The sequence below is a fragment of the Hemiscyllium ocellatum genome, chromosome 1 (assembly GCF_020745735.1).
Source record: "Hemiscyllium ocellatum isolate sHemOce1 chromosome 1, sHemOce1.pat.X.cur, whole genome shotgun sequence".
Classification (NCBI taxonomy): domain Eukaryota; kingdom Metazoa; phylum Chordata; class Chondrichthyes; order Orectolobiformes; family Hemiscylliidae; genus Hemiscyllium; species Hemiscyllium ocellatum.
Genome location: NC_083401.1, coordinates 104333403 through 104360518, shown reverse-complemented (window position 1 = coordinate 104360518; position 27116 = coordinate 104333403). Strand labels below are relative to the sequence as shown.

The 27116-nt window shown below is 43.4% G+C and overlaps 1 protein-coding gene across 2 annotated transcripts in view; it reads right to left on the bottom strand.

Annotated features, from left to right (window-relative positions):
- The window catches only part of apbb2b (amyloid beta (A4) precursor protein-binding, family B, member 2b), a 263038-nt gene that overhangs the window by 71077 nt on the left and 164845 nt on the right, over positions 1 to 27116 (bottom strand). For both annotated transcript variants that reach the window (XM_060824596.1, XM_060824606.1), the window contains exons 7-8: positions 23367 to 23452; positions 23198 to 23258 (exon numbers count right to left, since the gene is read on the bottom strand). In XM_060824596.1, coding sequence (XP_060680579.1) covers positions 23198 to 23258; positions 23367 to 23452 — 147 coding nt within the window. The remainder of the gene's footprint in view (positions 1 to 23197; positions 23259 to 23366; positions 23453 to 27116) is intronic.

The window sequence follows — 27116 nt, the reverse complement described above, 5'->3', positions numbered from 1 at the left end:
TAAATTCCTCTCAAAGACTTGCACTTTTTGTCCTACAAACAAGTTATTATAATAATCAGTAAAAATTGCTACATATTTTCATAATGGCAATGAAAAGATTTCAAATTTTTTCAGATTCCTTCCTTTATACCTCTGGTTCCAAAAGACATAAGCCATTATTCCTCTATTTACAACAGAGAAACTGATGGTAGAATAAAAACAAAGACCTCTTTGCCATGCTGACCCCATACATCATATATTTTCAAACAGCAGAATTTAAGTGTATAAAAATTCTTCACAGAAATGAAGCTGATTTAGTGGAGATTGCTTCCCAATAATTGGTGTTAAATGTGTCCTTCACTCAGGCAAACCTGCATAATAGCTACAGTCTGCTGACTGGAAATATAAAGTTTTGTTATTTGAATTGTGCTTTTTAATTAAGGGTTGATACTTCTCTGTAGCCAGGATTGAGAGTTCCGAAGTCTGTGTGTGGCCTCCTTGCTGCCCAGGTTCAGGATATCTCATCTGGGCTGCAAAGGTACTTGGAGTGGGAGGGGAAAGATTCAGCTATCATGATTCAGGTAAAAATAGTTTTTGCTGAGGGAACATGAGCAGCTAGCAGCTACATTAAAAAGCAGAACCAAAAGGGTCATAATGTCTCGATTACTATCTGAGTCACGAGAACAATTGTCACAGAGTCAACATGACTAAAGTAAATGCATGGCTTAAAGATGGGTGTGGGAGAAACTGATTTGATTTCATGGGACATTGAGGGCAGCACTGGGAAAGGAGGGGGCTATTCTGATGGGATGGCGTCCACTTGAATCGTGCAGGGTATGATGTGAGTATCACAGAGACATGTCTGCATGGGGATCGGGACAGGCAACTATATATCCAAGGATTCATGCCCCACTTAAAAGACAGGCAGATAGCAGAGTGTGCAGGGTTGCCTTGTTTGTAAGAAGTTAAAATTAAATCGATAGCAGGAAGTGACAGAGTCAGAGGGCATAGAATCCGTGTGGGTGGAGTTGAGGAAACACAAAGGAGAAAGAGACCCTGATGGGAGTAGGGTACAGGCCAGCAAGCAATAATCAGATGTCGGAAAGAGAATAAATCAGGAGATTGGTAATGCATGTTAGAGAGGCACTATCACAATAGTCAAGAAGGACTGAAGGGAAAGTCAGGTTGGTAGTAGACCTAAAGAAAAGGATTTTTTTGTGGAATGTCTACAAGATAGATTTTGGAGAAACTTGTGATAGAGCCCACTAGAGGACAGGCAATTCAGGCTTTGACGATGTGTAATGAGGCATCCTTGATCAGAAGGCTGGAGATGAAAGAACCCCTTGGGGGCAGTGACCATCATATTATATTTTATAAAATTCATCCTGCAGCTTGAGAGGGAGAAGCTGGAATCAGATGTCACAGAATTGCAATTTTGTGTAAACGCAACTACAAAGACAAGAGGGAGGAGGTGACCAGAGTTGTATGGAAGGAGAGTCGAGCAGGGGCAATAGTGGAGTAGCAATGGCAGGAGTTTCTGGGGGTAATTTGGGAGGCACAGCAGAAGGAGAAAGAAACAGGGAGATTGCAGCTGACAAGGGGAATTCAGGGACAGCACAAAAGCGAAAGGAAAAGCTTACAGTGTGGTGAAGATTAGTGGGGAGCTGAAAGATTCAGCAGCTTTTGAAAGTCAGCAGAAGATAACTAAAGTAACAATAACAAAAGAGAAGATTAAGAAATGACAGCAAGCTAGATAGTAATACAAAGGATTGAAGAAGGTTTTTTAGATTAATAAAAGGTAAGACAGAGGCAAGAGTGGACATTAAACTGCTGGAAAACGAGGCTGCAGAAGTAGTAATGGGGAACAAAAAAATGGCAGAGGAACTGGATAGGTACTTGTAGCAGTCTAGAACTCCAACAGACTCCTGGGGAGGGGGTTGGGGGTGGGGGTGGAATAGCAGAGGTGAGTGCACAACCATCACTGAAGGTGCTGGGGAAGCTGAAAGGTCTAAATGTGGATAAATCACCCAGACCTGATGGACTATGCTCCAGTATTCAGAAGGAGATAGCGGAGGAGATTGTGGAGGTATTGGTGGTGAGCCTTCAAGAATCACTGGTGCCAAGGAGGTTCCCAAAGGACTGGAAAATTGTTAACGTGACACCCATTTAAGAAAGTTGGGAGACGGGAGACAGGAAGACAGAGGACGATTAGCCTGACCTCCGTCATTGGGAATCCATTATTACGGATGAGATTGCAGAGTATTTGGAAGTGCATAGTAAAACAGGGCTGAGTCAGCATGGCTTCATCAAGGTGGTCATGCCTGACAAATCTATCAGAATTCTTTGAGGAAGTAATGAGCAAGCTAGCCAAAGGATAAACAGTTGGCATGATCTATTTGATTTTCCAGAAAGCTTTTGAGAAGGTGCTGCACAGGAGGCTGCTAAATAAGACAAGAGGCCTTGGGTATTATGGGCAAGGTACTGGCAATAACTAGAGGATTGGCTGACTGACAGAAAGCTCGGAATAAGAATAAAGGGATCCTTTTCGGGAGTTCTGCAAGAGTCTATATATCTTCTGAATGGGGAAAGGTTTCAGAAATCTGAAGCACAAAGGGACTTGGGAGTCCTAGTTCATGATTTTCTTAAGGCTAACTTATATGTTCGGTTGGTGGTTAGGAAGGCAAATGCAATGTTAGCATTCATTCAAAGAGAGCTAGAATACAAGAGCTGAGATGTACTGCTGAGGCTGTATAAGGCTCTGGTCAGACCATGTTTCAAATATTCTGAGTAGGTTTGGGCCCGGACGAAGGAAGGGTGTGCTGGCATCGGACAGGGTCCAGAGGAGGTTAACAAGAATGATCCTAGGAATGAAGGGTGTGTCATGTGAAGAGCAGTTGATGACTATGGATCTACACTCAACGGAATGAGAAGGATGAAGGGGGATTTGGTTGAAACTTACATAACACTGAGAGGACTGGGTAGAGTGGACATGGAGAAACTGTTCCCATTAGTCGAACAGACTACTACCCAAAGGCACAGACTCGGAGCGAAAGGATGACTTTTTAGAACTGTAAAAGGAGGAATTTTATCAGACAGAGGGTGTTTGAACTATGGAACTCAATGCTGCAGAAGGCTGTGAAGGCCAAGTCATTGAATGTGTTTAACACAGAGACAGATAGCTTCTGGATTATTAAGGGGATCAAGGGTTATGGAGAGAAGGGAGGGGAATGGGATTGAAAATACATCAGCCATAATGATGGAGCAAACTCAGTAGGCTGGATGGCTTAATACTGCTCCTATATTTTATGGTCTTACAGATGAAGGTGCATTGCTTCTGTTCAAGTAATTCTAGTCATGGGTGGGAAAGGAGGAGAAAACAAAAATCGACAGATCCTTCATCTTTGAAAAGCATCTAAACTACTGCCCAAAATGATATTCATATAGGGACACAGGAGCAGGAGTCAGCTACTCAGCCCACTGAGCCTACTCAGCTGTACATTATGGTCATGGCTGATCATCCACTTCCAGGTCTTTTTCCCATATCCCTTTATGTTGCTGACAGATTTCTAAATACCCATCTCTTCTTTAGACAAAATTGCTAAGAACTGCCGGAAGAAATGGTTTATTAAGATTCCATTTCAAAAGGCAAATTGGCATTTATATATAGAGGGCAGATCGGCGAAGTTATGAGAATAAATAGGACTAAATGGGACTGCTCTTTCAAAAGCCGACAAGAGCAGGACAAGTCAAATAGCTTTGGTCTGTGCTGTGAAACGTTATTACTTTAAGTGATTACATTTCATAACCTACATTTGCCACAGTACTTACACTACATTATGAGCAACAGCCGTCTGAAAAAATATCAGTAATAATTCTGGACAATAAGTATGCCTAAAATAATAAAACTCTATTCAAAACAGATTATGTCATAAAATATTTCAAAATATCAGAAACCTTGAGCCGCATCCTTTTTGTGATCATCAACTTCACCATCATTGTGCCATAAGTATGTAGGAACACCATATTATCATTTGTCATCCAAAGGTTGTCAGTAAAGAGAGTACATTTAATCCATGCTAATCAATGCACACTGTAGGTCAGAGTCTGTTCTCTGGCACAGTTGAAACTGCTGTGTGTCGAGATCTGACTTAATTTATGCAAGGCAGCGTAGGTTAGTAAAATACCACAGGAAAGACAGAACGTGAGACAGGTAGAAAGAGGGAGTTGAAAAGTGTGGCGCAGGTCAGACAGCATCCGAGGAGCAGGAAAGTCAATGTTTCAGGCATAAGTCCTTCATCAGGAATGTGGAGGGGAAGGGGGCTGCAGGTAGGAGGTGATTGTGATAGGTTGGTGGGGAGGTGGAGTGGATGGGGGAAGGAAGATGGACAAGTAGTTCAGGTCAAGAGGGCGGTTGGAGGGTTGGATCTGAGATGAGGTGGGGCGAGGGGAGATTTGGAAACTGGTGAAGACAATGCTGATTCTGTTTAGTTGTAGGGTCTCAAGGCAGAAGATGAGGTGTTCTTCTTCCAGTTGGCGGGTGGCTTTGATTTGGTGGTGGAGGCCGCTCAGGATTTGCATGTCCCTGGGGGAGTGGAAGGGGTATTTGAAGTGGTTGGCCACAGGGTGGTATGATAGTTTGGTGTGTGTGGACCAGAAATGTTCCCTGGACAGCTCTGCAAGTCGGCGCCAACTATACAGGGGAACCTTGATTATCCGAACGAGATTGGCGGGCACTATTTCATTCAGATAATGAATTATTCGTAATTGATTGAATGCCTTTCCTCTGGGGCTTGGAGTTTTTAAAGCATGCTCTTTGTTCAGAAGACTGCAGCAGCACACAGCACGCGAGGCCCCCCAACATCACCCCCTGCTCCCAACCATGTTCAACAACTGCCCCCTCTGTCCCCCAGCACCATCTAAGACCAAACCCCCACCCCCATCCAAGACCGGCCCCCCAACCCTAAGCAACACCTCCCCTAGCACCCCCCCACCCACAACCCCATGCCTGTCACCCAATCCGTCTCTGGGGAAGCTGGACTGTACACCATCAACAAGAGTGTTGCACAGATTATGTGGAGAAGGGAGGTTTAGGGTACACCCCTCTGTAAAACTCCAGGGAAAGTGTGGGGAGAGAGTGAGAGGGTGGGCAGACAGTCATTTGGAGATGGCGCCTGTTCAATCACTGCAAACAAAATACATGATCATTGTTGGAAACATGTCTTTGATAGAATGTTTCCATTGGGACCTGGAGATCTCTTTTGGATAATCTGATTTTCGGATAATTGGTATTTGGATAATCCAGGTTCCTTTGTAACAGGCTGTATATTGGTATGGATAACAGATTGGTTGGCAACAGGAAGCAGAAAGTTGGGATAAATGGCATATTTCAGCACAATTGTAACCTCACGGCCCGGTATAGCCCCCACTGAACCATTACCATCAAGCCAGGGGATAAATTCTGGTTCGGTGGAGAGTGCAGGAGCAATACCAGGCATACCTGAAGACGAGCCGTCAACCTGATGAAGCCACCAAACAGGATTAGTTGTATGCCAAACAGCATAAGCAACAAATGATAGACAGAACTAAGTGATCCCACAACCAATGGATAAGACTTAAGCTCTGCAGTCCTGCCACATTCAGTTGTTAATGGTGGTGGACGATTAAACAACTCACTGGAAGAGGAGGCTCCACAATGATGGAACAGCCCAGCACATCAGTGCAAAAGGTAAGGCTGAGGTTTTCACAGCAATCTTCAGCCAGAAATGCCGAATGCTTGATCCATCCCTACCTCCTCCAGTGGTCCCCAGCGTTACAAATACCACTTTTCAACCAACTCGATTCACTCCATGCGATATCAAAAAACCACTGGGGTCACTGTGTACTGAAAAAGCTACCAGCCCTGACAACAGCTTGGCAATAATACTGAGGACTGGCGCTCCAGAACTTGTCGCCCCACTGGCCAAGCTGTTCCAGTACAGTTACAACATTGGCATCTACCCGAGAATGTGAAAAATTACCCACGTGGGCAATTTCCAGAGGTGAGATGAGAGTGACCAGCCTTGACATCAAGGCAGCATTTGATTGAATGTGGCATCGAGAGGCCTGAGCAAAACTGGAATCAGTGGGTATCTGGGAAAATTCTCCACTGGTTGGAGTCATACCTGGCACTTAAGAAGATTAGATTAGATTAGACTTACAGTGTGGAAACAGGCCCTTCGGCCCAACAAGTCCACACCGACCCGCTGAAGCGCAACCCACCCATACCCCTACATTTACCCCTACCTAACACTACGGGCAATTTAGCATGGCCAATTCACCTGACCCGCACATCTTTGGACTGTGGGAGGAAACCGGAGCACCCGGAGGAAACCCACGCAGACACGGGGAGAACGTGCAAAATCCACACAGTCAGTGCCTGAGTCAGGAATTGAACCCGGGTCTCAGGCGCTGTGAGGCAACAGTGCTAACCACTGTGCCACCGTGCCGCCCACTGATGGTTGTGGTTGTTGAAGGCCAGTAATCCCAGCTCCAGGACATCGCTGCAGGAGTACCTAAGGGTAGTGTCCTCGGCCCAACCATCTTCAGCTGCTTCAATGACCTTCCCTCATCACAAGGTCTGAAGTGGAAATGCTCACTGATTATTGCACAATGTTCAGCACTATTGTGACTCCTCAGATACTGAACCAGTCCATGTTCAATTGTAAGAAGATCTGGACAATATCCAGGTTGGACTGACAAGTGACAAGTAACATTCACACCACACAGATGCCAGACTGTGACCATTATCAATAAGAGACAAACTAACCACTGCTCCTTGATATTCAATGGTGTTGCAATCATTGAATCCCCCACTGTCAACATCCTGTGGGGTTATCATTGACCAGAAATTCAACTGGACTCATCACATAAACACAGTGGCAGCAAGAGAACATCAGAGGCTAGGAATACTGCGGTGAGTATCTCACTTTCTGACTCCCCAAAGACTATCCACCTTCTACAAGATACTAGTCGGGGGTGTGATGGAATACTTCCCACTTGCCTGGATAGTGCAGCCCCAACAACACTGAAGAAGCTTGACACCATCCAAGACAACACAACCTGCTTGACTGGCACCCCAATCACAAACATCCACTCCCTCCACCAACAATGCAGCAGTGTGGACTATTCACAAGATGCATTGCAAACATTTCCCAATAATTTTCAGACAGCACCTTCCCAACCCATGACTATATTTATCTAGAAGGACAAGGGCAGCAGATAAATGAGAACACCACCACCTTCCATTTCCCCTCCAAGCCACTCTCAATCCTGACTTGGAAATATACTGCTGTTCCTTCACTGTCCCTGGGTCAAATCCTGGAATTCTCTCCCAAATGGCATTGTAGATCAATGGGCTGCAGCAGTTCAATAAGGCAACTCACCACCATCTTCTCGAGGGGAATAAATGCTGGTCAGCCAGCAATGTCCACATCCCACAAATGAACAAGTTTAAAAAAAAACTCAGTTTGGCAAGTTTCAGTTTCAGAGTGGAGTACTAGGGGAGTTAGAGCTCATGCCCAAACTCATGACAATATATTTTCATGACTTGGACGAAGGGACTAACTGTATGGTCTCAAAATAGGCTCACGATGCTAAGTTATGTAGGAAAGCAAGTTGTGAAGAGGACGCAAAACATCTACAAGAATATGGGTAGGTTGGATGAGTGGGCAAAAATCTGGCAGCTAGAATAATATATGTAAAAATGTGAGGTTGTCCACTTTAGTGGAAAGAATTGGAAATCAGAACATTATTTAAATTGAGGGGCACTCCTGACCCTGTGGTACAGAGGGATCGAGGAAACTTCGCAAATGAATCACAAGAAGTTGCTTTTGAAATCAATCCACCACTAGGTGGAGCATCACACAAAATTCCACCAGCCCTACTCAGGGCTTCTATAGCTATCTTGTCTCATACTTTGCCTGAGGAAGGAGCAGAGCTCCAAAGCCTCAAGTTTCCAAAGCAACCTGTTAGACTATAACCTGGTGTCGTTTCATTTTTGACGCTGGGATTTACAGCTGTAGTGAGGTGACCATTAAACCAACTGAAAGTAGATCCCTACCAGAGAGATAACAATAAACTCCCTATTCCTCAGCTTAAAGTAGCTCAAGAAACAAATAGGAATTTATCTGTGACTAGTACACGTTTAATTGGGATGGAGCCAGTAACCCTATTGACAGAGTCATGGAAAACAGCACAAATGCTACCTCATCAAAATACTCTAGAATGTTAGTAAGACCTATCAGATTAGTTGGCAGCTTCATAGAGATTCATAGAGATGTACAGCATGGAAACAGACCCTTCGGTCCAACCCTTCCATGCCGTTGCAATTGTACCAGCTCCACCACATCCTCTGGCAGCTCATTCCACACACACACCACCCTCTGTGTGAAAAAGATGCCCATTAGGTCTCTTTTATATCTTTCCCCTCTCACCCTAAACCTATGCCCTCTAGTTCTGGGCTCTCCGACCCCAGGGAAAAGACTTTGCCTATTTACCCTATCCATGCCCCTCAATTTTGTAAGCCTCTATAAGGTCACCCCTCAGCCTCCGACACTACAGGGAAAACAGCCCCAGCCTGTTCAACCTCTCCCTGTAGCTCAGATCCTCCAACCCTGACAACATCTTTGTAAATCTTTTCTGAACCCTTTCAAGTTTCACAACATCTTTCCGATAGGAAGGAGACCAGAATTGCACACAATATTCCAACAGTGGCCTAAACAATGTCCTGTACAGCCACAACATGACCTCCCTGTACTCAATACTCTGACCAATAAAGGAAAGCATATCAAACACCTTCTTAACTATCCTATCTACCTGCGACTCCACTTTCAAGCAGCTATGAACCTGCACTCCAAGGTCTCTTTGTTCAGCAACACTCCCTAGGACCGTACCATTAAGTGTATAAGTCTTGCTACGATTTGCCTTCCCAAAATTCAGCACCTCGCATTTATCTGAATTAAACTCCATCTGACACTTCTCAGTCCATTGGCCCATCTGGTCAAGATCATGTTGTAATCGGAGGTAACCTTCTTCGCTGTCCACTACACCTCCAATTTTGGTATCATCTGCAAACTTGCTAACTATACCTCTTATGGCTTGTAGCCAAATCATTTATGTAAATGACATAAAGTAGAGGGCCCAGCACCGATCCTTGTGGCACTCCACTGGTCACAGGCCACCAGTCTGAAAAACAACCCTCCAACACCACCATCTGTCTTCCAACTTTGAGCCAGTTCTGTATCCAAATGGCTAGTTCTCCCTGTATTCCATAAATTCTAACCTTGCTAATCAGTTTCCAATGGGGAACCTTGTCGAACGCCTTACTGAAGTCCATAAAGATCACATTTAGTACTCTGCCCTCATCAATCTTCTTTGTTACTTCTTCAAAAAGCTCAATCAAGTTTGTGAGACATGATTTCCCATGCACAAAGCCATGTTGACTATCCCTAATCAGTCCTTGCCTTTCCAAATACATGTATATCCTGTCCCTCGGGATTCCCTCCAACAACATGCTCATCACCAAGGTCAGGCTCACTGGTCTATAGTTCCCTGGCTTGTTTTTACCGCACGTCTTAAACAGTGCCACAACGTTTGCCAAACTCCAGTCTTCTGGCACCTCGCCTGTGACTATCGATGATACAAATATCTCAGCAAGAGGCCCAGCAATCACTTCTCTAGCTTCCCACAGAGTTCTCGGGTACACCTGATTAGGTCCTGGGGATTTATCTACCTTTCCTGTTTCAAGATATCCAGCACTTCCTCCTCTGTAATCTGGACATTTTGCAAGATGTCACCATTTATTTCCCTATAGTCTATATCTTCCATATCCTTTTCCATAGTAAATACTGATGCAAAATATTTATTTAGTATCTCCCCCATTTTCAGCGGCTCCATACAAAGGCCTCCTTGCTGATCTTTAAGGGGCCCTATTCTCTCCCTAGTTACCCCTTTTGTCCTTAATGCATTTGTAAAAAACCCTTTGGATTCTCCTTAATTCTATTTGCCAAAGCTATCTCATGTCCCCTTTTTGCCCTCCTGATTTACCTCTTAAGTATACTCCTACTTCCTTTATACTCTTCTAATGATTCACTCGATCTATCCTGTCTATACCTTACATATGCTTCCTTCTTTTCCTTAACCAAACCCTCAATTTCTTTAGTCATCCAGCATTCCCTATACTTACCAGCCTTTTCTTTCATCCTAATAGGAATATACTTTCTCTGGATTCTTGTTATCTCATTTCTGAAGGCTTCCCATTTTCCAGCTGTCCCTTTACCTGCAAATATCTTTCGCCAATCAGCTTTTGAAAGTTCTTGCCTAATATCATCAAAATTGGACTTCCTCCAATTTAGAAATTCAACTTTTAGATCTGGTCTATCCTTTTCCATCACTATTTTAAAACGAATAAAATTATGGTCACTGGCCCCAAAGTGCTCCCCCACTGACACCTCAGTCACCTGCCCTGCCTTATTTCCCAAGAGTAGGTCAAGGTTTGTACCTTCTCTAGCAGGTACATCCACATACTGAATCAGAAAATTGTCTTGTACGCGCTTAAGAAATTCCTCTCCATCTAAACCTTTAACACTATGGCCGTCCCAGTCTATGTTTGTACAGTTAAAATTCCCTACTATAACTTCTCTATTATTCTTACAGATAGCTGAGATCTCCTTGCAAGTTTGTTTCTCAATTTCCCTCTGACCATTGGGGGTCTATAATACAATCCCAATAAGGTGATCATCGCTTTCTTATTTCTCAGTTCCACTCTGGATGTACTTCCAGGAATATCCTCCCTCAGCACAGTTGTAATGCTACCCCTTATCAAAAATGCCACACCCCCTCCTCTCTTGCCTCCCTTTCTATCATTCCTGTAGCATTTGTATCCTGGAACATTAAGCTGCCAGTCCTGTCCATCCCTGAGCAATGTTTCTGTAATTGCTATGATATCCCAGTCCCATGTTCCTAACCATGCCCTGAGTTCATCTGCCTTCCCTGTTAGGCCTCTTGCATTTGAAATAAATGCAGTTTATTAGTCCTACCTTGTCCCTGCCTGCCCTGACTGTTTGACTTGCTTATGTTCTCAACTGTACCCGTCTCAGATTGATCTCCTTCCCCACTATCTCCCTGGGTACCGCCCCCACCCCCGACCATAGTTGTTTAAATCCTCCTGAGCAGCTCTAGCAAATCTCCCTGCCAGTATATTAGTCCCCTTCCAATTTAGGTGCAATCCATCCTTCTTGTACAGGTCCCTTCCAGATGGCCTCCTCCCAGGAAGTTGCACATCCATTAATCAAATCCACCCACACCACTTTCTGTTTACAGGGTTGGCTTGTTCAGAATCTGGCTGGTCACCAAGCTTTCTCCAACCCTGCAATTTGCTGCTCAATATTTCCACTTGGCACTCAGCACCTGTAACTCACCAATCTTATTAACCAAGTTAAAAAAATCACACAACACCAGATGATAGTCCAACAGGTTTACTTGGAAGCACTAGCTTTCAGAGCACTGCTCCTTCATCAGGTGGTTGTGGAGTACACGATTGTAAGACACAGAATTTATAGCAAAAGTTTACTGTTAACTTTTTACACCCGAGTCCAGCACCGGCATCTCCAAATCATGACATATTAACCAAGTTTTCATACACGTTAACTCACACTTAGACTCACATTTAGACTTACTCTGCCCCCATCTAATAACATATCATTCTCTATTCTATCTTTTCCCAGTATTTTGTGCCCCTTAGTATTCCTCACTGTTCTTTACTTTTGTTGCCCACACCATTGGCAATTCAATTTAAATAAATTACAACAGCGTCAGCAAAATGCTTCACAAAGAACTCAGTCCTGGCTCTTTCAATTTCAAGCACACCCAAGTATAGTTTTAATTATACAATAAGCGTCACTCAAACTCCCTGGGGTTGAAAGGTAACAATGCAAGTGTGGAGATTCATTCCTCAGGTGTGAACTGTTAGAGACATACAAAAAAAATTATAATATACAAATAAATGCCCTTCCACTCCTTTTTTAATTCCTAGTTGTGGCATTATTGGTTTGCATGCAAAAGATCAGAAAAATATAAACATACGAATGAAAGCCTATCTAATAGTAGACATTATTATTTGCCCTGCTCCACGAAACCATGTGCTGCTGCTGTCCATATTTAATAAAACTCTGCGGTGCAGATACTGCAGACCTCCAGCAGATGGAGCCAATTTTCTGAATTTGAGAGCTGTGCAACAAGCAGACTTTTAATCAAAATGGGGAGAGAATTCTTGCTGTACTTTTCCAACCTCCAAATGAAACCTCAATGTACCCTTTGCTGAAATAGTACTAACCATTAGGGATGTTTCTTTCCTTCGTTTCTTTCTGTAGTACATTTACATTCACTGGTGGAACCCTCCAGTAACTTGTGCAAGTTGCCATGTTCCACAAAGGAGCTACAATGGGTCGTGCAGCATCACAATGCAGCCAGAATTACTGAGTCGCTGTCAGGTCTTGGGGAACCTTTGACTTATCTCAGCAACCTGCCTCCATCATCTCAGGCCCATAGCAGGTGTTCTGGCTGAGACCAGTTAAACGCAAACCCTTAAACCTAGCCGTCCAACCAGCATAAGTTAGTGCCATAAGTTAGAATATTTTCACTAATTTATTGCATAGATTCACATGCACCACTCCAGAGTAAAAAGGTGGTCCAGAAACAAAGACAGAAATTGTTTGGAACACTCAGCAAGACAGCATTTTTTTTAAAAAAAGACAATGAGCAAGGTTGACTTTCAGAACTTCAACAGAAATTACCGGTGAACAGCTGACAAGGGGCAGCCTGAGATTCTGGGGAAGGAAGACTACACAAAGAAAAATTAGTCATCAGATAATTAAGTGAAATGGTTAACTGTCAGAAATTAGAAAATCAGAAGTCTCACAACACCAGGTTATACTCCAACAGATTTACTTGAAATCACAAGCTTACCAAGTGTAACTCTTTCATCGGGTGAAAGAGAGAAGCACACAGACACAGAGTTTATTGGCAAAGAGATCAAGGGCAGAGAGAGATCAACAGATCAGACAAATGGTGTGAGTGCAGTGTTGAACAATAAGTCTCTGCAGGTGATCAAAAGTGTCAGACAGTGTGAGTAACCTCTGCAAAACATGCCAGGTCATCGACATGGATACTACTGTCACACGTGGGAATACCACCCTCCACGTACATGGCAGATATTCGTGTGACTAGGCCAATGTTGTCTACCTCAGGCAAGGATACCCGAGGCATGGTATATTGGAGAGACCATGTAAATGCTAAGACAACAGATGAATGGACACCGAGCAACAATCGCCAGACAAGAATGTTCCCTCCCTGTTGAGGAATATTTCAGCGGTCAAGCACATTAAGCCTCTGATCTTACGCTTTTAAAATGCACAACAATACAGAATCACTGAGCAGAAACTGATAGCCAAGTTCCATACCAATGAAGGCAGTTTCGAACTTGATCTTGGGCTCACGTCATGTCACATGTGACTCCTCCACACTTCTGTATCTGTAAAATCTTCCCTATTGACCTGTTTTGACACCATCATTTAGATAAATTATTATGATCGCTCTACTCTTAATTAGCTTTTGGAGTTTTGGATTACTTATTACTTTTCTTAGATCCTCAGCATGTGACTCTTATGGCTATCATGTTACTCCAATCAATTGGTTTGTCTCCAGCACCACCTTATTTATAATTTTTTTGTAATTATCTCTCTGCCTCAGTTAATTGGATTATAGGTCATCCTTTCAGTTGTTATTCAGCTGTTGACACTTTACTCATATAGTCTGACACAACTGGTCTCCTCCAGAGACTTCTTATTCAACACTCCACTCACACCATTGTATGATCTTTTGATGTCTCCGCCCATAAATTCTATATCGCTGTGCTTCTCTCTCTCTTCCCCTGACCAGGGGTTACGCTCCGAAAGCCTGTGATTTCAAATAAACCTGTCGGACGATAGCCTGGTGTCATGTGACTTCTGACTTTGTCCAACCCTGTCGAACACCAGCCGGCACCTCCACATCAGAAATGAGAATAGCACATGGTGAGCGAGAGAGAATAAAAGACATACCTGAGAAAGAACTGGCAATTAAATGTTGCCTATAATGTGGGTCAGAGTTGCATGGCAACTGCATTGAGGGAGTGAGTGAATAATTAAAGTGGGCCAGCTACAGAAAGGAATGTGAAAACCTGGCCAGGGGAGCAGGTAACAGTTGCCACAAAGTCAGATGGAAGTAAATGGTAAGTCAACACCAGGCATGTGTAGGCTACCTTACCAGCCAGGAGACCCCAATGTCAAAAATGATCCTACTTCCACCAACATCCCAAGATATCAGTGCACCCACTGCCAAGAGCAATGTGAGATGTGGCCAAGGTATTACATTGTCAGAAGTTAACATTAAGGACAGATGCCTAAAAGGTGTACTATGGAAAGATGAGGCGCAGTTCCTCAAGCTCCACTGGGACAGACTGGGATAAGAATTGTAATATGGCACTGAGCAAAGCAAATCAATTCAATTCAGATTCCTGAGGCATGACATTGCACTGAGTAGTATTCCAGGATGGCATTAGAATATTTTTATAAATGCTTTACTTTGAGCTTTAATGGAGTGGATTTGAATGCTTGGAGAAGATAGAAAATTTCTAAACATATAAATGATAAGCTGTGCTTATCACTGAATCTGCAGAAAGCACATTCACTGCCCGTGCAGTCACAATGCCTGCAACACCACTGCTAGTGATACCAAACTATCTGATAAATACAAAGGCTTTTTTAAAAATCAATTTAATTTCTGTTGTTGCAGTTCTCCCAGTGTACTCCTCCCCCAACACTTGACCAGCCTGCTCCTAGGTCCTTCATTGTTTACCATTCCTCGTGAGCGTGGAACGAGGCCAGGGATTGACAGGGAGTCAGTGAGAGGTCAGTGTTAGTCCAGAAGGACAGCAAACAAAATCAAGTTAGGTGCAAGTGATGGCCTCGTGGCATTATCGCTGGACTGTTAATCCAGAGACCTGTTCTGGGGAACTGGGTTCAAATCCCACCATGGCAGGTGATAGAATTTGAATTCAGTAAATTAAGAGTCTAATGATGACCATGAATCCATTATCGATTGTCAGGAAAAACCCATCTCATTCACTAATGTCCTTTAGGGAAGGAAACAGCCATCCTTACCTGGGCTGGTCTACATGTGACTCCAGACCCACAGTAATGTGGTTGACTCTTAACAATTAAGGATGGGCAATAAATGAGGTAGCGATGTCCTCATTCCGTGAATGAATTTTTTTAAAAATCAAGAACTATACAGGAAACTGAATGTTTGCTACAAGGAGGGCTTAGGGATACAAGCACCAGTGGCACTGCCTGTGGACAGTGGGTATGGACATCAACAGTACCAACTGCTTGCCCAGCATGGCAAGAGGAAGCAGAGTGGAAATTTAATGGCTCCAAGATGACCTCTGTTCATATCTTTAAACAAAGATGTATTGGGCATATTCTTGTCTCATAATATTCCAGTCATAGCTGGATAATAACATAGAGAATAGCTCCATCTCTCAGATTGCACAGTTAAAGACGGTGTCTCACTACTTGCTTAAAGGCGATTAGGGATTTTAAATAAAAATAGGAAATTGCTGGTGACTCCCATATGCCTCAAATGAATTTTTTTTAAATGCATTGCTGAGCGAAAACCAATACTACAGCTGTCACTCTCGGGCTGATAGCTACAGCTTAAACACAACCAGGAATGTTAGCGTCAAGAGGAAGAAGCAGAACAAGAAGTCATGTTCTACATTTTGTTCTGTTCTTTGTCTCTGGTGACAGTTTGGAATGTAATCACAAAATGCCATGTGTTCGGACTCTCTCTGTTGACTAAGCATTTAGAATTGAATTAATCCAGACAAGGATTTTCACCAGAAATGACTGACCAATTCCAGGCCACCCATGGTGAATGCTACAGTGTTACTTAAGTCATCTGTTCATGTTTATGTTCAGTGTGGGCTTTAGCCAGGTTCTTTAGAAATCTACAGCTCCTACTGTGGCAATCCCAATTAAAGTTTGTAACCTCAAAATGTAAATAATGCAGTAAATTAGGCATATCAGAGTCTCACTTAAAGACATACTTAAGAAGATGCATAAAACATAACAGCTTGCATTTGTATGGCACCTCAAACAGAGCAAAGCATTCCAAGGTGCTTCTGACAAGTGTTACAAATCAAAAATTGGACATGAAACCCAAAATGACATGAGGATAGAAAATCAAGCATGACCAGTAGATTGTATAGAGTATTTTCAAGAGAGATAGATAAAGAAGCATATGATTTAGGGAGGGAATTCAGAGATTACAGCCTAGACAGTTGAATCAGAAGGCGTGTTTCAAAAGGGGATGAAAAAGAGGCAGGTTGGAGGAGTACAGAGTTCTGAGTGAGTCTCATAGATGAGGAGGTCTCATAGAGGGGAGAAGTCTCAGAGGGATTGGTAAACAAGTTTGAGAATTTTATAATTGAGGCATTGTTGAATTAGAAACCAGTGAAGTTCAGGAATCATTCAGCTACAGGTTTGGTATGAGTGAAATTACAGGGAAGTCTGAATGATTATAGTTAGGATATCTACAATGTTTTTCCAACTTCCTCTAATGCCCTTGGATGGAAATTGTCAGGTTCTGGGATTTTGCCACTCTTTAATTCCATCAATTTCCTCATTATTGATATTTTATGAAGGTTAATTTTGTTTAGTCTCTGTCCTCAATCCACACTTAATTTCCTCAGTACATCCAGCCATCTATTCTCCTTTTTTTGCTGTTAATATTAAAGCAAAGTAATTATTCAACATGGCTGCCACTTCCCCATGGTTATTGACAATATCCCCACTTTCCATCTTTCACAGGCTAACATTGCACCTGACCACCTACTTTCCCTTTATGTAACTATGAAACTTCTTCTTATTGATTTTGATATCCTTTGCAAGTTTCCTTTCATCATGCTTTTTTTTGTGGCCCTTTGCCAGTCTTGGTATCTTTCCTATTCAGCAGGATAGTGCTTTTTTGGCATTTTTACAGCCCTTTCTTTTAGCTTTACACAGAGCAAATGTGTGGTTGGAAGTTCACCTCGAAAGTCAAATTCAACACCAAAGTTTTGAATAGTTTGGTTCAGAGTAGATAAACAAGGACTTTTGCCCGAAATGTCGATTTCGCTGCACTTTGGATGCTGCCTGAACTGCTGTGCTCTTCCAGTACCACTAATCCAGAATCTGGTTTCCAGCATCTGCAGTCATTGTTTTTACCAAACAGTGGAGCTAGAAAAAGCACAGCAGGTTAAGCAGCATCAGACAAGAAGGGGAGTCGATGTTACATATCGGAATCCTGTGATGAAAGATTCCAATCGGAAACATTGATGCCCCTCCTCCTCTGATGACCCACTTGTTTCTTCCAGCTCCACTCTTTATCCACGCTGACTCTCCAGCATCTGCAATTCTCACTGTCTCCGTAGGCTCGATTCAGCCTCAGATTAGTGTTTAGGGAACAAAATTTGTGGCCAAAACCAATGTCTTTTGGCAAAATCAGTGGAAATCTTGTGATTTGTGTTTACAAAGAAAGTAGACATCTTACATTTATATGGTGGGTTCACTGCGCTATTCTGTCGTCAACATCTAAGGCATTGTCACTTCTCTTTGGTACCTGGCAGTTCACATGAGTTTCAGTTAGCCAGACAAATCATTGAATGTTCAATTGAAGGGCAAGGAGCATAAAGCAGAGGTCTTGCTTTGAACTGTGGAACTCTATTTGCTGGTTCTGAATCCTATCCTTGTCTGCATTTGATCTGAAATATCATTTCTGACTCACTCCCCTGCCTCAATTAAACATTTGTTCCATCCATCACCAATGCACAATGCCAACACTATGTTCCATATATAACTGCAGCAACTTGCCAAGGTGCTCTGACAAGTTCAAAACTCATTGAGCTTACGACCTCTATCACTTAGAAGGACAATGCAGCTGACACAAGGGAATATCAGCTGCAAGTTCCCTGCCAAATGATACAGCATCCTCATTTGAAATTATATTGCTATCCCTCAATATTGCTTGGTTAATAAGCTAGAATTCCAAACAGCACAGTGGGTGCTTGGTTCTCATTGGAAATAATATTGCACCTTGGAGACTCATCAGAATTGTTATATAGTAGGAATCCTAGAAAGCCTGAGTACATCCCTGAACTGCAAATTTCACCAAATTGCAGAGCTGAGGTGGACTGGGAAGTCATGCTAAGCCCAACTTCTGAATCAGGCTTTCCACTGTCATGTCTGAGAGCATCTGTGGAAAGAAATCAGAGTTAATGTTTTGGGTCAAGTGACCTTTCCTCAGAACCTGAAATGTTAATTCTAATTGCTCTCCACGGATACTGCCAGACCAGCAATCCCTGTTTTTGTTTCTGATTTACAGCATCCATAGTTCTTTCGTTATCTAGCATCAGATCGACTGTGTTCCATGTGTAGTCCAAAATATTATATAACAAGATGCTCATGCTATGCCAGCTGTGTGAGCATGACTTTTCATCCTTGATAATCATGAAAAAAATGTAAGCATTCTGCACTGTTAATGTGAATTTGTTGCTAATAATACTGCATATTTCTTTACTACCATTAGCATTCCCTTTGCCCTTTTCTCGGAGTACTTTTCCCATCTGTTCCACTTGTTTGTCCTCCCCTATTTTCACAGCATAAAACCCAGCAATTATCCAGACCCCTTCAGTTGCGAAGAGACATGCTGGACTTGAAACACTGAGCCATGTTTCCTCTCCACAGATGAGTAAAAAATGAGGTCTGCAGATGCTGGAGATCACAGCTGCAAATGTGTTGCTGGTCAAAGCACAGCAGGTTAGGCAGCATCTCAGGAATAGAGAATTCGACGTTTCGAGCATAAGCCCTTCATCAGGAATAAGAGAGAGAGAGCCAAGCCGGCTGAGATAAAAGGTAGGGAGGAGGACTAGGGGGAGGGGCGATGGAGGTGGGATAGGTGGAAGGAGGTCAAGGTGAGGGTGATAGGCCGGAGTGGGGTGGGGGCGGAGAGGTCAGGAAGAGGATTGCAGGTTAGGAGGGCGGTGCTGAGTTGAGGGAACCGACTGAGACAAGGTGGGGGGAGGGGAAATGAGGAAGCTGGAGAAATCTGAATTCATACCTTGTGGTTGGAGGGTTCCCAGGCGGAAGATGAGGCGCTCCTCCTCCAGCCGTCGTGTAGTTGTGTTCTGCCGGTGGAGGAGTCCAAGGACCTGCATGTCCTCGGTGGAGTGGGAGGGGGAGTTAAAGTGTTGAGCCACGGGGTGATTGGGTTGGTTGGTTCGGGCGGCCCAGAGGTGTTCTCTGAAGCGTTCCGCAAGTAAGCGGCCTGTCTCACCAATATAGAGGAGGCCACATCGGGTGCAGCGGATGCAATAGATGATGTGTGTGGAGGTACAGGTGAACTTGTGGCGGATATGGAAGGATCCCTTGGGGCCTTGGAGGGAAGTGAGTGTGGAGGTGTGGGCGCAAGTTTTACATTTCCTGCGGTTGCAGGGGAAGGTGCCGGGGGTGGAGGTTGGGTTGGTGGGGGGTGTGGATCTGACAAGGGAGTCACGAAGGGAGTGGTCCTTGCGGAACGCTGATAGGGGAGGGGAGGGAAATATATCCTTGGTGGTGGGGTCCGTTTGGAGGTGGCGGAAATGGCGGCGGATAATACGTTGTATGCGCAGGTTGGTGGGGTGGTAGGTGAGAACCAGTGGGGTTCTGTCTTGGTGGCGGTTGGAGGAGCGGGGCTCAAGGGCGGAGGAGCGGGAAGTGGAGGAGATGCGGTGGAGGGCATCGTCGATCACGTCTGGGGGGAATCTGCGGTCCTTGAAGAAGGAGGCCATCTGGGTTGTGCGGTGTTGGAATTGGTCCTCCTGGGAGCAGATGCGGCGGAGACGAAGGAATTGGGAATATGGGATGGAGTTTTTACAGGGGGCAGGGTGGGAGGAGGTGTAGTCCAGGTAGCTGTGGGAGTCAGTCGGTTTATAATAGATGTCTGTGTTGAGTCGGTCGCCCGAGATAGAAATGGAAAGGTCTAGGAAGGGGAGGGAGGAGTCTGAGACAGTCCAGGTGAATTTCAGGTCGGGATGGAAGGTGTTAGTAAAGTTGATGAACTGTTCAACCTCCTCGTGGGAGCACGAGGCAGCGCCGATACAGTCATCGATGTAGCGGAGGAAAAGGTGGGGGGTGGTGCCAGTGTAGTTGCGGAAGATGGACTGTTCCACATATCCTACAAAGAGGCAGGCATAGCTGGGGCCCATGCGGGTGCCCATGGCAACTCCTTTAGTTTGGAGGAAGTGGGAGGATTGAAAAGAGAAGTTATTCAGGGTGAGGACCAGTTCAGTCAGTCGAAGGAGGGTGTCAGTGGAAGGGTACTGGTTGGTGCGGCGGGAAAGGAAGAAGCGGAGGGCTTTGAGTCCTTCGTGATGGGGGATGGAGGTGTACAGGGACTGGATGTCCATAGTGAAAATAAGGCGTTGGGGACCGGGGAAGCGAAAATCCTGGAGGAGGTGGAGGGCGTGGGTGGTGTCCCGAACGTAGGTGGGGAGTTCTTGGACTAAAGGGGACAGGACCGTGTCGAGGTATTGGGAGATGAGTTCGGTGGGGCAGGAGCAGGCTGAGACAATGGGTCGGCCGGGGCAGGCAGGTTTGTGGATTTTGGGCAGGAGGTAGAAACGGGCGGTGCGGGGTTGTGGGACTATGAGGTTGGAGGCGGTGGATGGGAGATCCCCTGAGGTGATGAGGTCCTGGATGCTCTGTGAGATGATGGCTTGGCGGTGGGAGGTGGGGTCGTGGTCAAGGGGGCGATAAGAGGAGGCGTCCGCGAGCTGGCGTTTGGCTTCAGCGGTCTCATCTTCTCCACAGATGAAGATGGACCTGTGTTTCTCCAGCACTTTCCATTTTTATCACAATTATATGCTTTGAGCTGTCTTGAATCTGAGGTAAAACTGAAATGGGGTCATGTGACCTGTTCTGAAACCTGAGGGTTTGGCGTGTCACAGATTTAAAAAAATGGGATCAGACAGTTTTACCGGAAAAATGGTGAGAAGTGTTTACACTTGTAGATAATGGCAGCAGCCTGTCGATTAACCATTGAGATTAAGAGACGCCAACATTCCAGGGAGAAGTGTTGACAATACTGAGTTGTAAACAGTTGAAATTAAATGGACAATTTAAAGTATAAGATAAGAACAGCATTGGAGTCTCCAATATAGCTGATCAGCAATTCTATTTGGAAAGAAGAATTGCCTTTGATACTTTAATTCCAAACAAACTCATCTCTAAATTCCAATATCCACGTCTTCGCTTCCCCCACTCAGTAACTGAATCCTCGATTTCCTGATCCATGGACAGCAATCAGTAAGAACAGGCGACAACACCTCCTCCACCATAATCCTCAACACCAGCGCTCCACAAGGCTGTGTACTCAGCCCCCTATTATACTCCTTATGCGCGCGCGCGCGCGCGCGCGCGCGCACACACACACACACACACACACACCTAAATTCCGCCCCAAATCCATGTACAAGTTTGCTGATGACAGCAGCTGAAAATGTGTTGCTAGAAAAGCACAGCAGGTCAGGCAGCATCCAAGGAGCAGGAGAATCGACGTTTCGGGCAAGAGCCCTTCTTCAGGATTCCTGAAGAAGGGCTCATGCCCGAAACGTCGATTCTCCTGCTCCTTGGATGCTGCCTGACCTGCTGCGCTTTTCCAGCCACACATTTTCAGCTCTGATCTCCAGCATCTGCAGTCCTCACTCTCTCCTGCTGATGACAGCACCATTGTAGGTTGGATCTCAAACAACAAAACTAATTGCAGGAAAGAGATGGAGTGCTTAGCAGCATGGTATAAAGACACCAATCTCTGCATCAAAGTCAGCAAAATGTAGGAGCTGCTCATTGACTTCAAGAAGGGGAGTGAAGGGCATGCCACTGTCTGCATCAATGGTCTGAGGTGGTGATGCTCGAGGGCATCAAGTTCCTGTGAACGATGATCACCAACACTCTGTCCTGCTCCACCCACACCAACATCATGGACAAGAGAGTACAACACCGTTTCTACTTCCAAAGGAGGCTAAGGAAATTCAGTATGTCCTCAAAGACTCTTACACCATATTGATGCACCATAGAAAGCATCCTGGCTGGATGTATCATGCCGTGGTAATGGCAACTGCTCTTCCTAAGACCGCAAGAAACTACAGAGAGTTGTGAACACAGCCCAGTCTATCATGCAAACCTGCCTTCCATCTACTGATTGTATCTATACTTCCCACTGCCTTGGGAAAGCAATAAAAAAACCCTCCCCATCTCAGTTATACTCTCTTCCACCAAGCAGAAGATACAAATGTTTGAATACACATACTAACAGATTCAAGAGCAACTTCTACCCCAATGTTATTAAGACTTTTGAACACATCTCTCAAGTGTTAATGCTGATCTCTCTCTCTCTCTCTCTCTGCACTTTCTCTGCGGCTATAACACTGTATTCTGCACTCTATTCCGCTACCCTGATGCACTTTATGTTATGATCTGCCTGTATAGCACGCAAAACACTCTTCACTGTATCTCAGTACATGTGACAACAATAAATCAATTAATCAAGAACCATGTAATTTACATTGCCATGGATCTGGTCTTTGAAAGGCAAAGGCTCTATAACATCCCGAAAAAAAACATAAGACAAGTTAAGTCTGTCAGGATCTAAGAGAAGGAGTGCAGCTCTGGACAGGAAGATACAAAGAGGAATGTGTGTGTGAATCTGAGCTTGCATTAAAATGACCAAATTCAAAAGGAGTTTACAAAACTGTAGTTTTGCATCACTAACCTTTGAGATATGCTGCAAGAAACTAGAGATGGTATTCCCATGCTGCAGTATATTCATGCATTAGCAGATAAAGAAATCTACATGGGGGTGCACACATTGGCAGAAAATAACAGAAATTCCTAAACAGTACAATGACACAGTTTCAAATACACAACACAGTTGTTCTTTTTCTAAAAAGATCAAACAGTAAAATATTTTGCAATCATTGTGGTTACAACTTATTTTTAAATATTGAAATGTAATTCAATCACATGCACAAAGTCTGACATCATAATGTGTAACCAACACTACTGACCTTAGCCTCTGGGTCACTGTTGATAGTACAGGAACCATCCTCCTCAGCCTGTGGTACTGTTCTATGGAGGCAATTAAAAGTATTGACACTTAAACAGAAAACAATGCAAAAAGATACTATTATACTGTCAATTTCATCGGATTAATACTTTTAAAGGATCATCCCTTACCTCAGTTTTAGAGAAGCATAGCGAAGAGTTGCTCCCTCAAACTCTTTCAGACTTGGGTCTGGATTTACAGTGGCAGCATGGAGATCCTGTGAGAAAAGAACTCCCTCTTAATCTTAGGAAATTTCCAATACAGTCCTGACTAATTTGAAAAGCATCACTGTATCTTTAATACTTTTGTGTTAGCTGTACACATACTAAGAACAAAGTGATTTGTATTGGAACAGAAGCCTTTTCACAATTATGGCATTCAAATATCATCAACAAGAACTTACATCAAGTATGGCATGTATCAAATCAGAAAGGCATCTCCTAACAAACTAGGAGATTTCCTTTTTCAGTTTTCTACATCAACTATCCTTCTGACTTCTCTAAATGAGACTTCTAACTTAGTGCCAAATAATTGTAGTTTCATGCTATCGACTCATGGTTACTGGGCAAATACAGATCCTCATCTTTTCAGCTTTGTTTTGTTAATCAGTAATGGATAGGTGACTTCAAATGTAACAAGAGTCTGAATTGGATTCCACTCTGAATTGCAGTAATGCAGGAGTAGTCTAACGACATACTGTGCTACACACTGACAAGTTCCCAGCTCAGAGTGAAAAGGCACTACTTAATTATGTGGTTTTCAAAGAAAAATAGATAGAATCATTAAAGAGCTCTAAATCGAGAATCGAACAAACTAAACCAGCCTCTGGTGGTCATGAATTTACAAGGCAAGGCTTCTTACAACTTTGGCATTAATTGGCACATCTCACAAAGGGAGTCTGCAAGGCTGGAGAATGTGAGAAACAGAACAATTCACACTGATGCAACTGGGATATTTTTCCTCAGCTTGCAGTCAATCCATCCTGCTGTGACAGACATTGTGCCTTGTCCAGACCAAGTACACCAGTGTCAAGAATAATGCTGAACAGCTGAGGGTTAGGAAAGAGGCATACACTAAGTGCTAAGACAGAAGAGGAGTGCATGGTAAAGACAGAAAATGAAGAGACAAGAAGGTAAGCCAAAAAACAATTAAGAAGGTAAAGAACTATGAAATTAAATTATCCAGGAATATAATTCAGAACAGTAAGACATTTTAAGGCACATCAATAAAAAATTGAAGCCTCTGATGGGAATAGGACCATTAAAGGACAGACACAGTACTAGTAGGTAAAAACAGAGGGAAAACAGATATATTAAACAATTATTTCACTTTAGTATTTGCCAGGGAGGTAGAACAGGTAGATTTGACATTTAATGATGTGACGATAAATGCATTACAATAATAGAGAGGATGTATTGAATAAATTAAACAAACTCAAAGGGCAAAGCTCCAAGTCTGAATAGATTGCATCCTGGTATTTTAAAGGAATCGCGATAAGATTTTGCAGATGCATTACTACTTTTTTTAAAATTCATTAATGGCATTTGGGCTTTTCTGGCTAGGCCAGCATTTATTACCCAGCCCTAATTGCTCAGAGAGCAATTAAGAATCAACCACATTGCTGTGAGTTTAGAGTCACATGTCAGCCAAACCAGGTTAGGATGGCAATTTCCTTCCTTAAAGAAATTATACTTAATAGTTTGTAAGAAAAGTCTGCAGTGCCTAAAAGACTGGTGGATAGATAATTTAATTCCTATAGTTGAGAAAGATTTCATTCATTAATCAGAATGTGGATGACTCTTCCACTCTTAGGGTGAGTCTGTACAGGCTGACGTGGCCCACAAGGTCTGTTACACCTGGGGCAGACGGTGGTCACGGGAAAGGGTGGGTGGGGCATTGGTGTGCCAGCATTTCCCTTTCACTGTTTTCACCTGGTTTCCCCTTTTTCTTGATGGCAAATTTCAAGGTGGGCTCATCGTCTTCCCAGATGGTGGTCCTCCACTTTGGACAGTGTTGGACCAGTGATTCCCAGAGGTGGCAGCACTTTACCAGTGAGGCCTTGCGGGGATCAGTGAAGTGCTTCCTGTGTCCACCTGGGGCCCTTTCAAAGCTGGATGTTAAGAAATGAGGATGGGTTGCTGGTGGTGGTGGTGGTGGGGAGGGGTCAGGGTCGAAGTACATCAAGGGAATTATAGAGCAGTCAGCTTATCAATAATAGTCAGAAAAATCATGGAATCCCAACTTAAGAAGAAAGCAGAAGAACATTTAGAAATGATAAATAGAATAATAGTCAGCTTGAAGAAAATCCTGCTCGATCAACCTCATAAATATTTGAAGGACGTAGAAATAGAGCCAACAGTGGTAATGCAGTAGATGTAATTTATCTGGATTTTTAATACGTACGTGTTTGACAATATCCACCATAAGAGACTTATGAATAAGACAGAAAATATGGATTCCAGTGATAAACAGTAGAATGGATTGCTGGATGACTTAATTACAGAAAGCAGACAATGGGAATAAAGAGTATTTATTCACAGAGACAGAAGTTGGGAAGTCATGCTGGGACTTCTGCTGTATACAGCTTACAGTCTGGATTCTGGAATTAAAAAAATCAATTTCTTAATATTTGGTGATAACACTAAATTGGGGGAATGGTCAATACTGAGGAAAATTGCAGATTACCACAGGACATTCAAAGCTTTCAGAATAAGTAAATGGCAATGAAGTTCAAAGCACAAATTTGAGACGATACATTTTGATAGCAAGAATAGGGAAGATATTTGTTACTTGGAAGGTAGAAGTCTGCGATGAAGTGGAGAAACAAAAAGGATCGAGGAGCACAAGTAGACCAAGCACTACAAGTTTTCCCACAGGTTTGAAAGGTCAAAAAAATAGTATTGGCCTTTATTCTAGAGGGACAGAATTTAAAAGGGAGGAGAGTTGTGTGAAGCCTTTATTAACCTTGTTTAGTTTGTCCTCAGATAATAGTGTGCAGTTCAGATCACTATAAATAATAAATACAGATACTGGGGAGAGTGGAAAGAATATTTCTTGGATACCACCAGAAATGTCAAAATATATCTGGACAGGTTGAAATGCTGGGTTCTTATCTTTAAAAAGGCTGAGGATTGGACTAAAATAGGAATTATAATGTTTTGAAAGATGTGGATAGAAAGAAAATATTTTCACTTGTGGGGAAGGATATAATTAGAGGCCATGAATGCAGGATGTACTCACAAGCATGGAGTGTTTGTATTCGTCAAAGGATGCAGGTGTCACTGGTTGGGCCAGCATTTACCGCCCAATTCCAATTGTCCTGGAGAGGTGCTATTGAATCGGTGCCCTTGGGTGTAGGTACAAGGGTGCTCAAGATTTTGACAGTGCTAGTGAATGAATGCTGTCATATTTATAAGTCATGATGATGAGTGGCTTGGAGGGGAACCTGCCTCTGCTGCCCTTTTAGGTGCTAGAGATCTTATGTTTGGAATGTAGAAGCAGCCTTGGTGAATTCCTATTGTGCATCTTGTACATGGTCCATGCTTTGCCACTGTCCTGGGAGTGGAAGTTGAAGGTAATAAATGGGGTACTACTTATTCAAACAGGTAGTTGAATAGCATAGATGTAAGGAGAATTTAGACAATAAAATGAGGGATAAAGGAATAGATTGTTACAATGATGGACTTAGAAGAGGTGGGAGTTGGCTCATGGGGAGCATACACATCAGCACGGTCAGGTTGAGTCAAATGGCCTGACCCTGTGCTTTATATTCTACATAATTTGTAGACAAAATGATCAATTTCTCCAAAATACGTAAAATGTTATTTTTTTTTTCCCTGTGGAGTGGACTAAACAAGAGCAGCTTCAGGAAATTAATCATG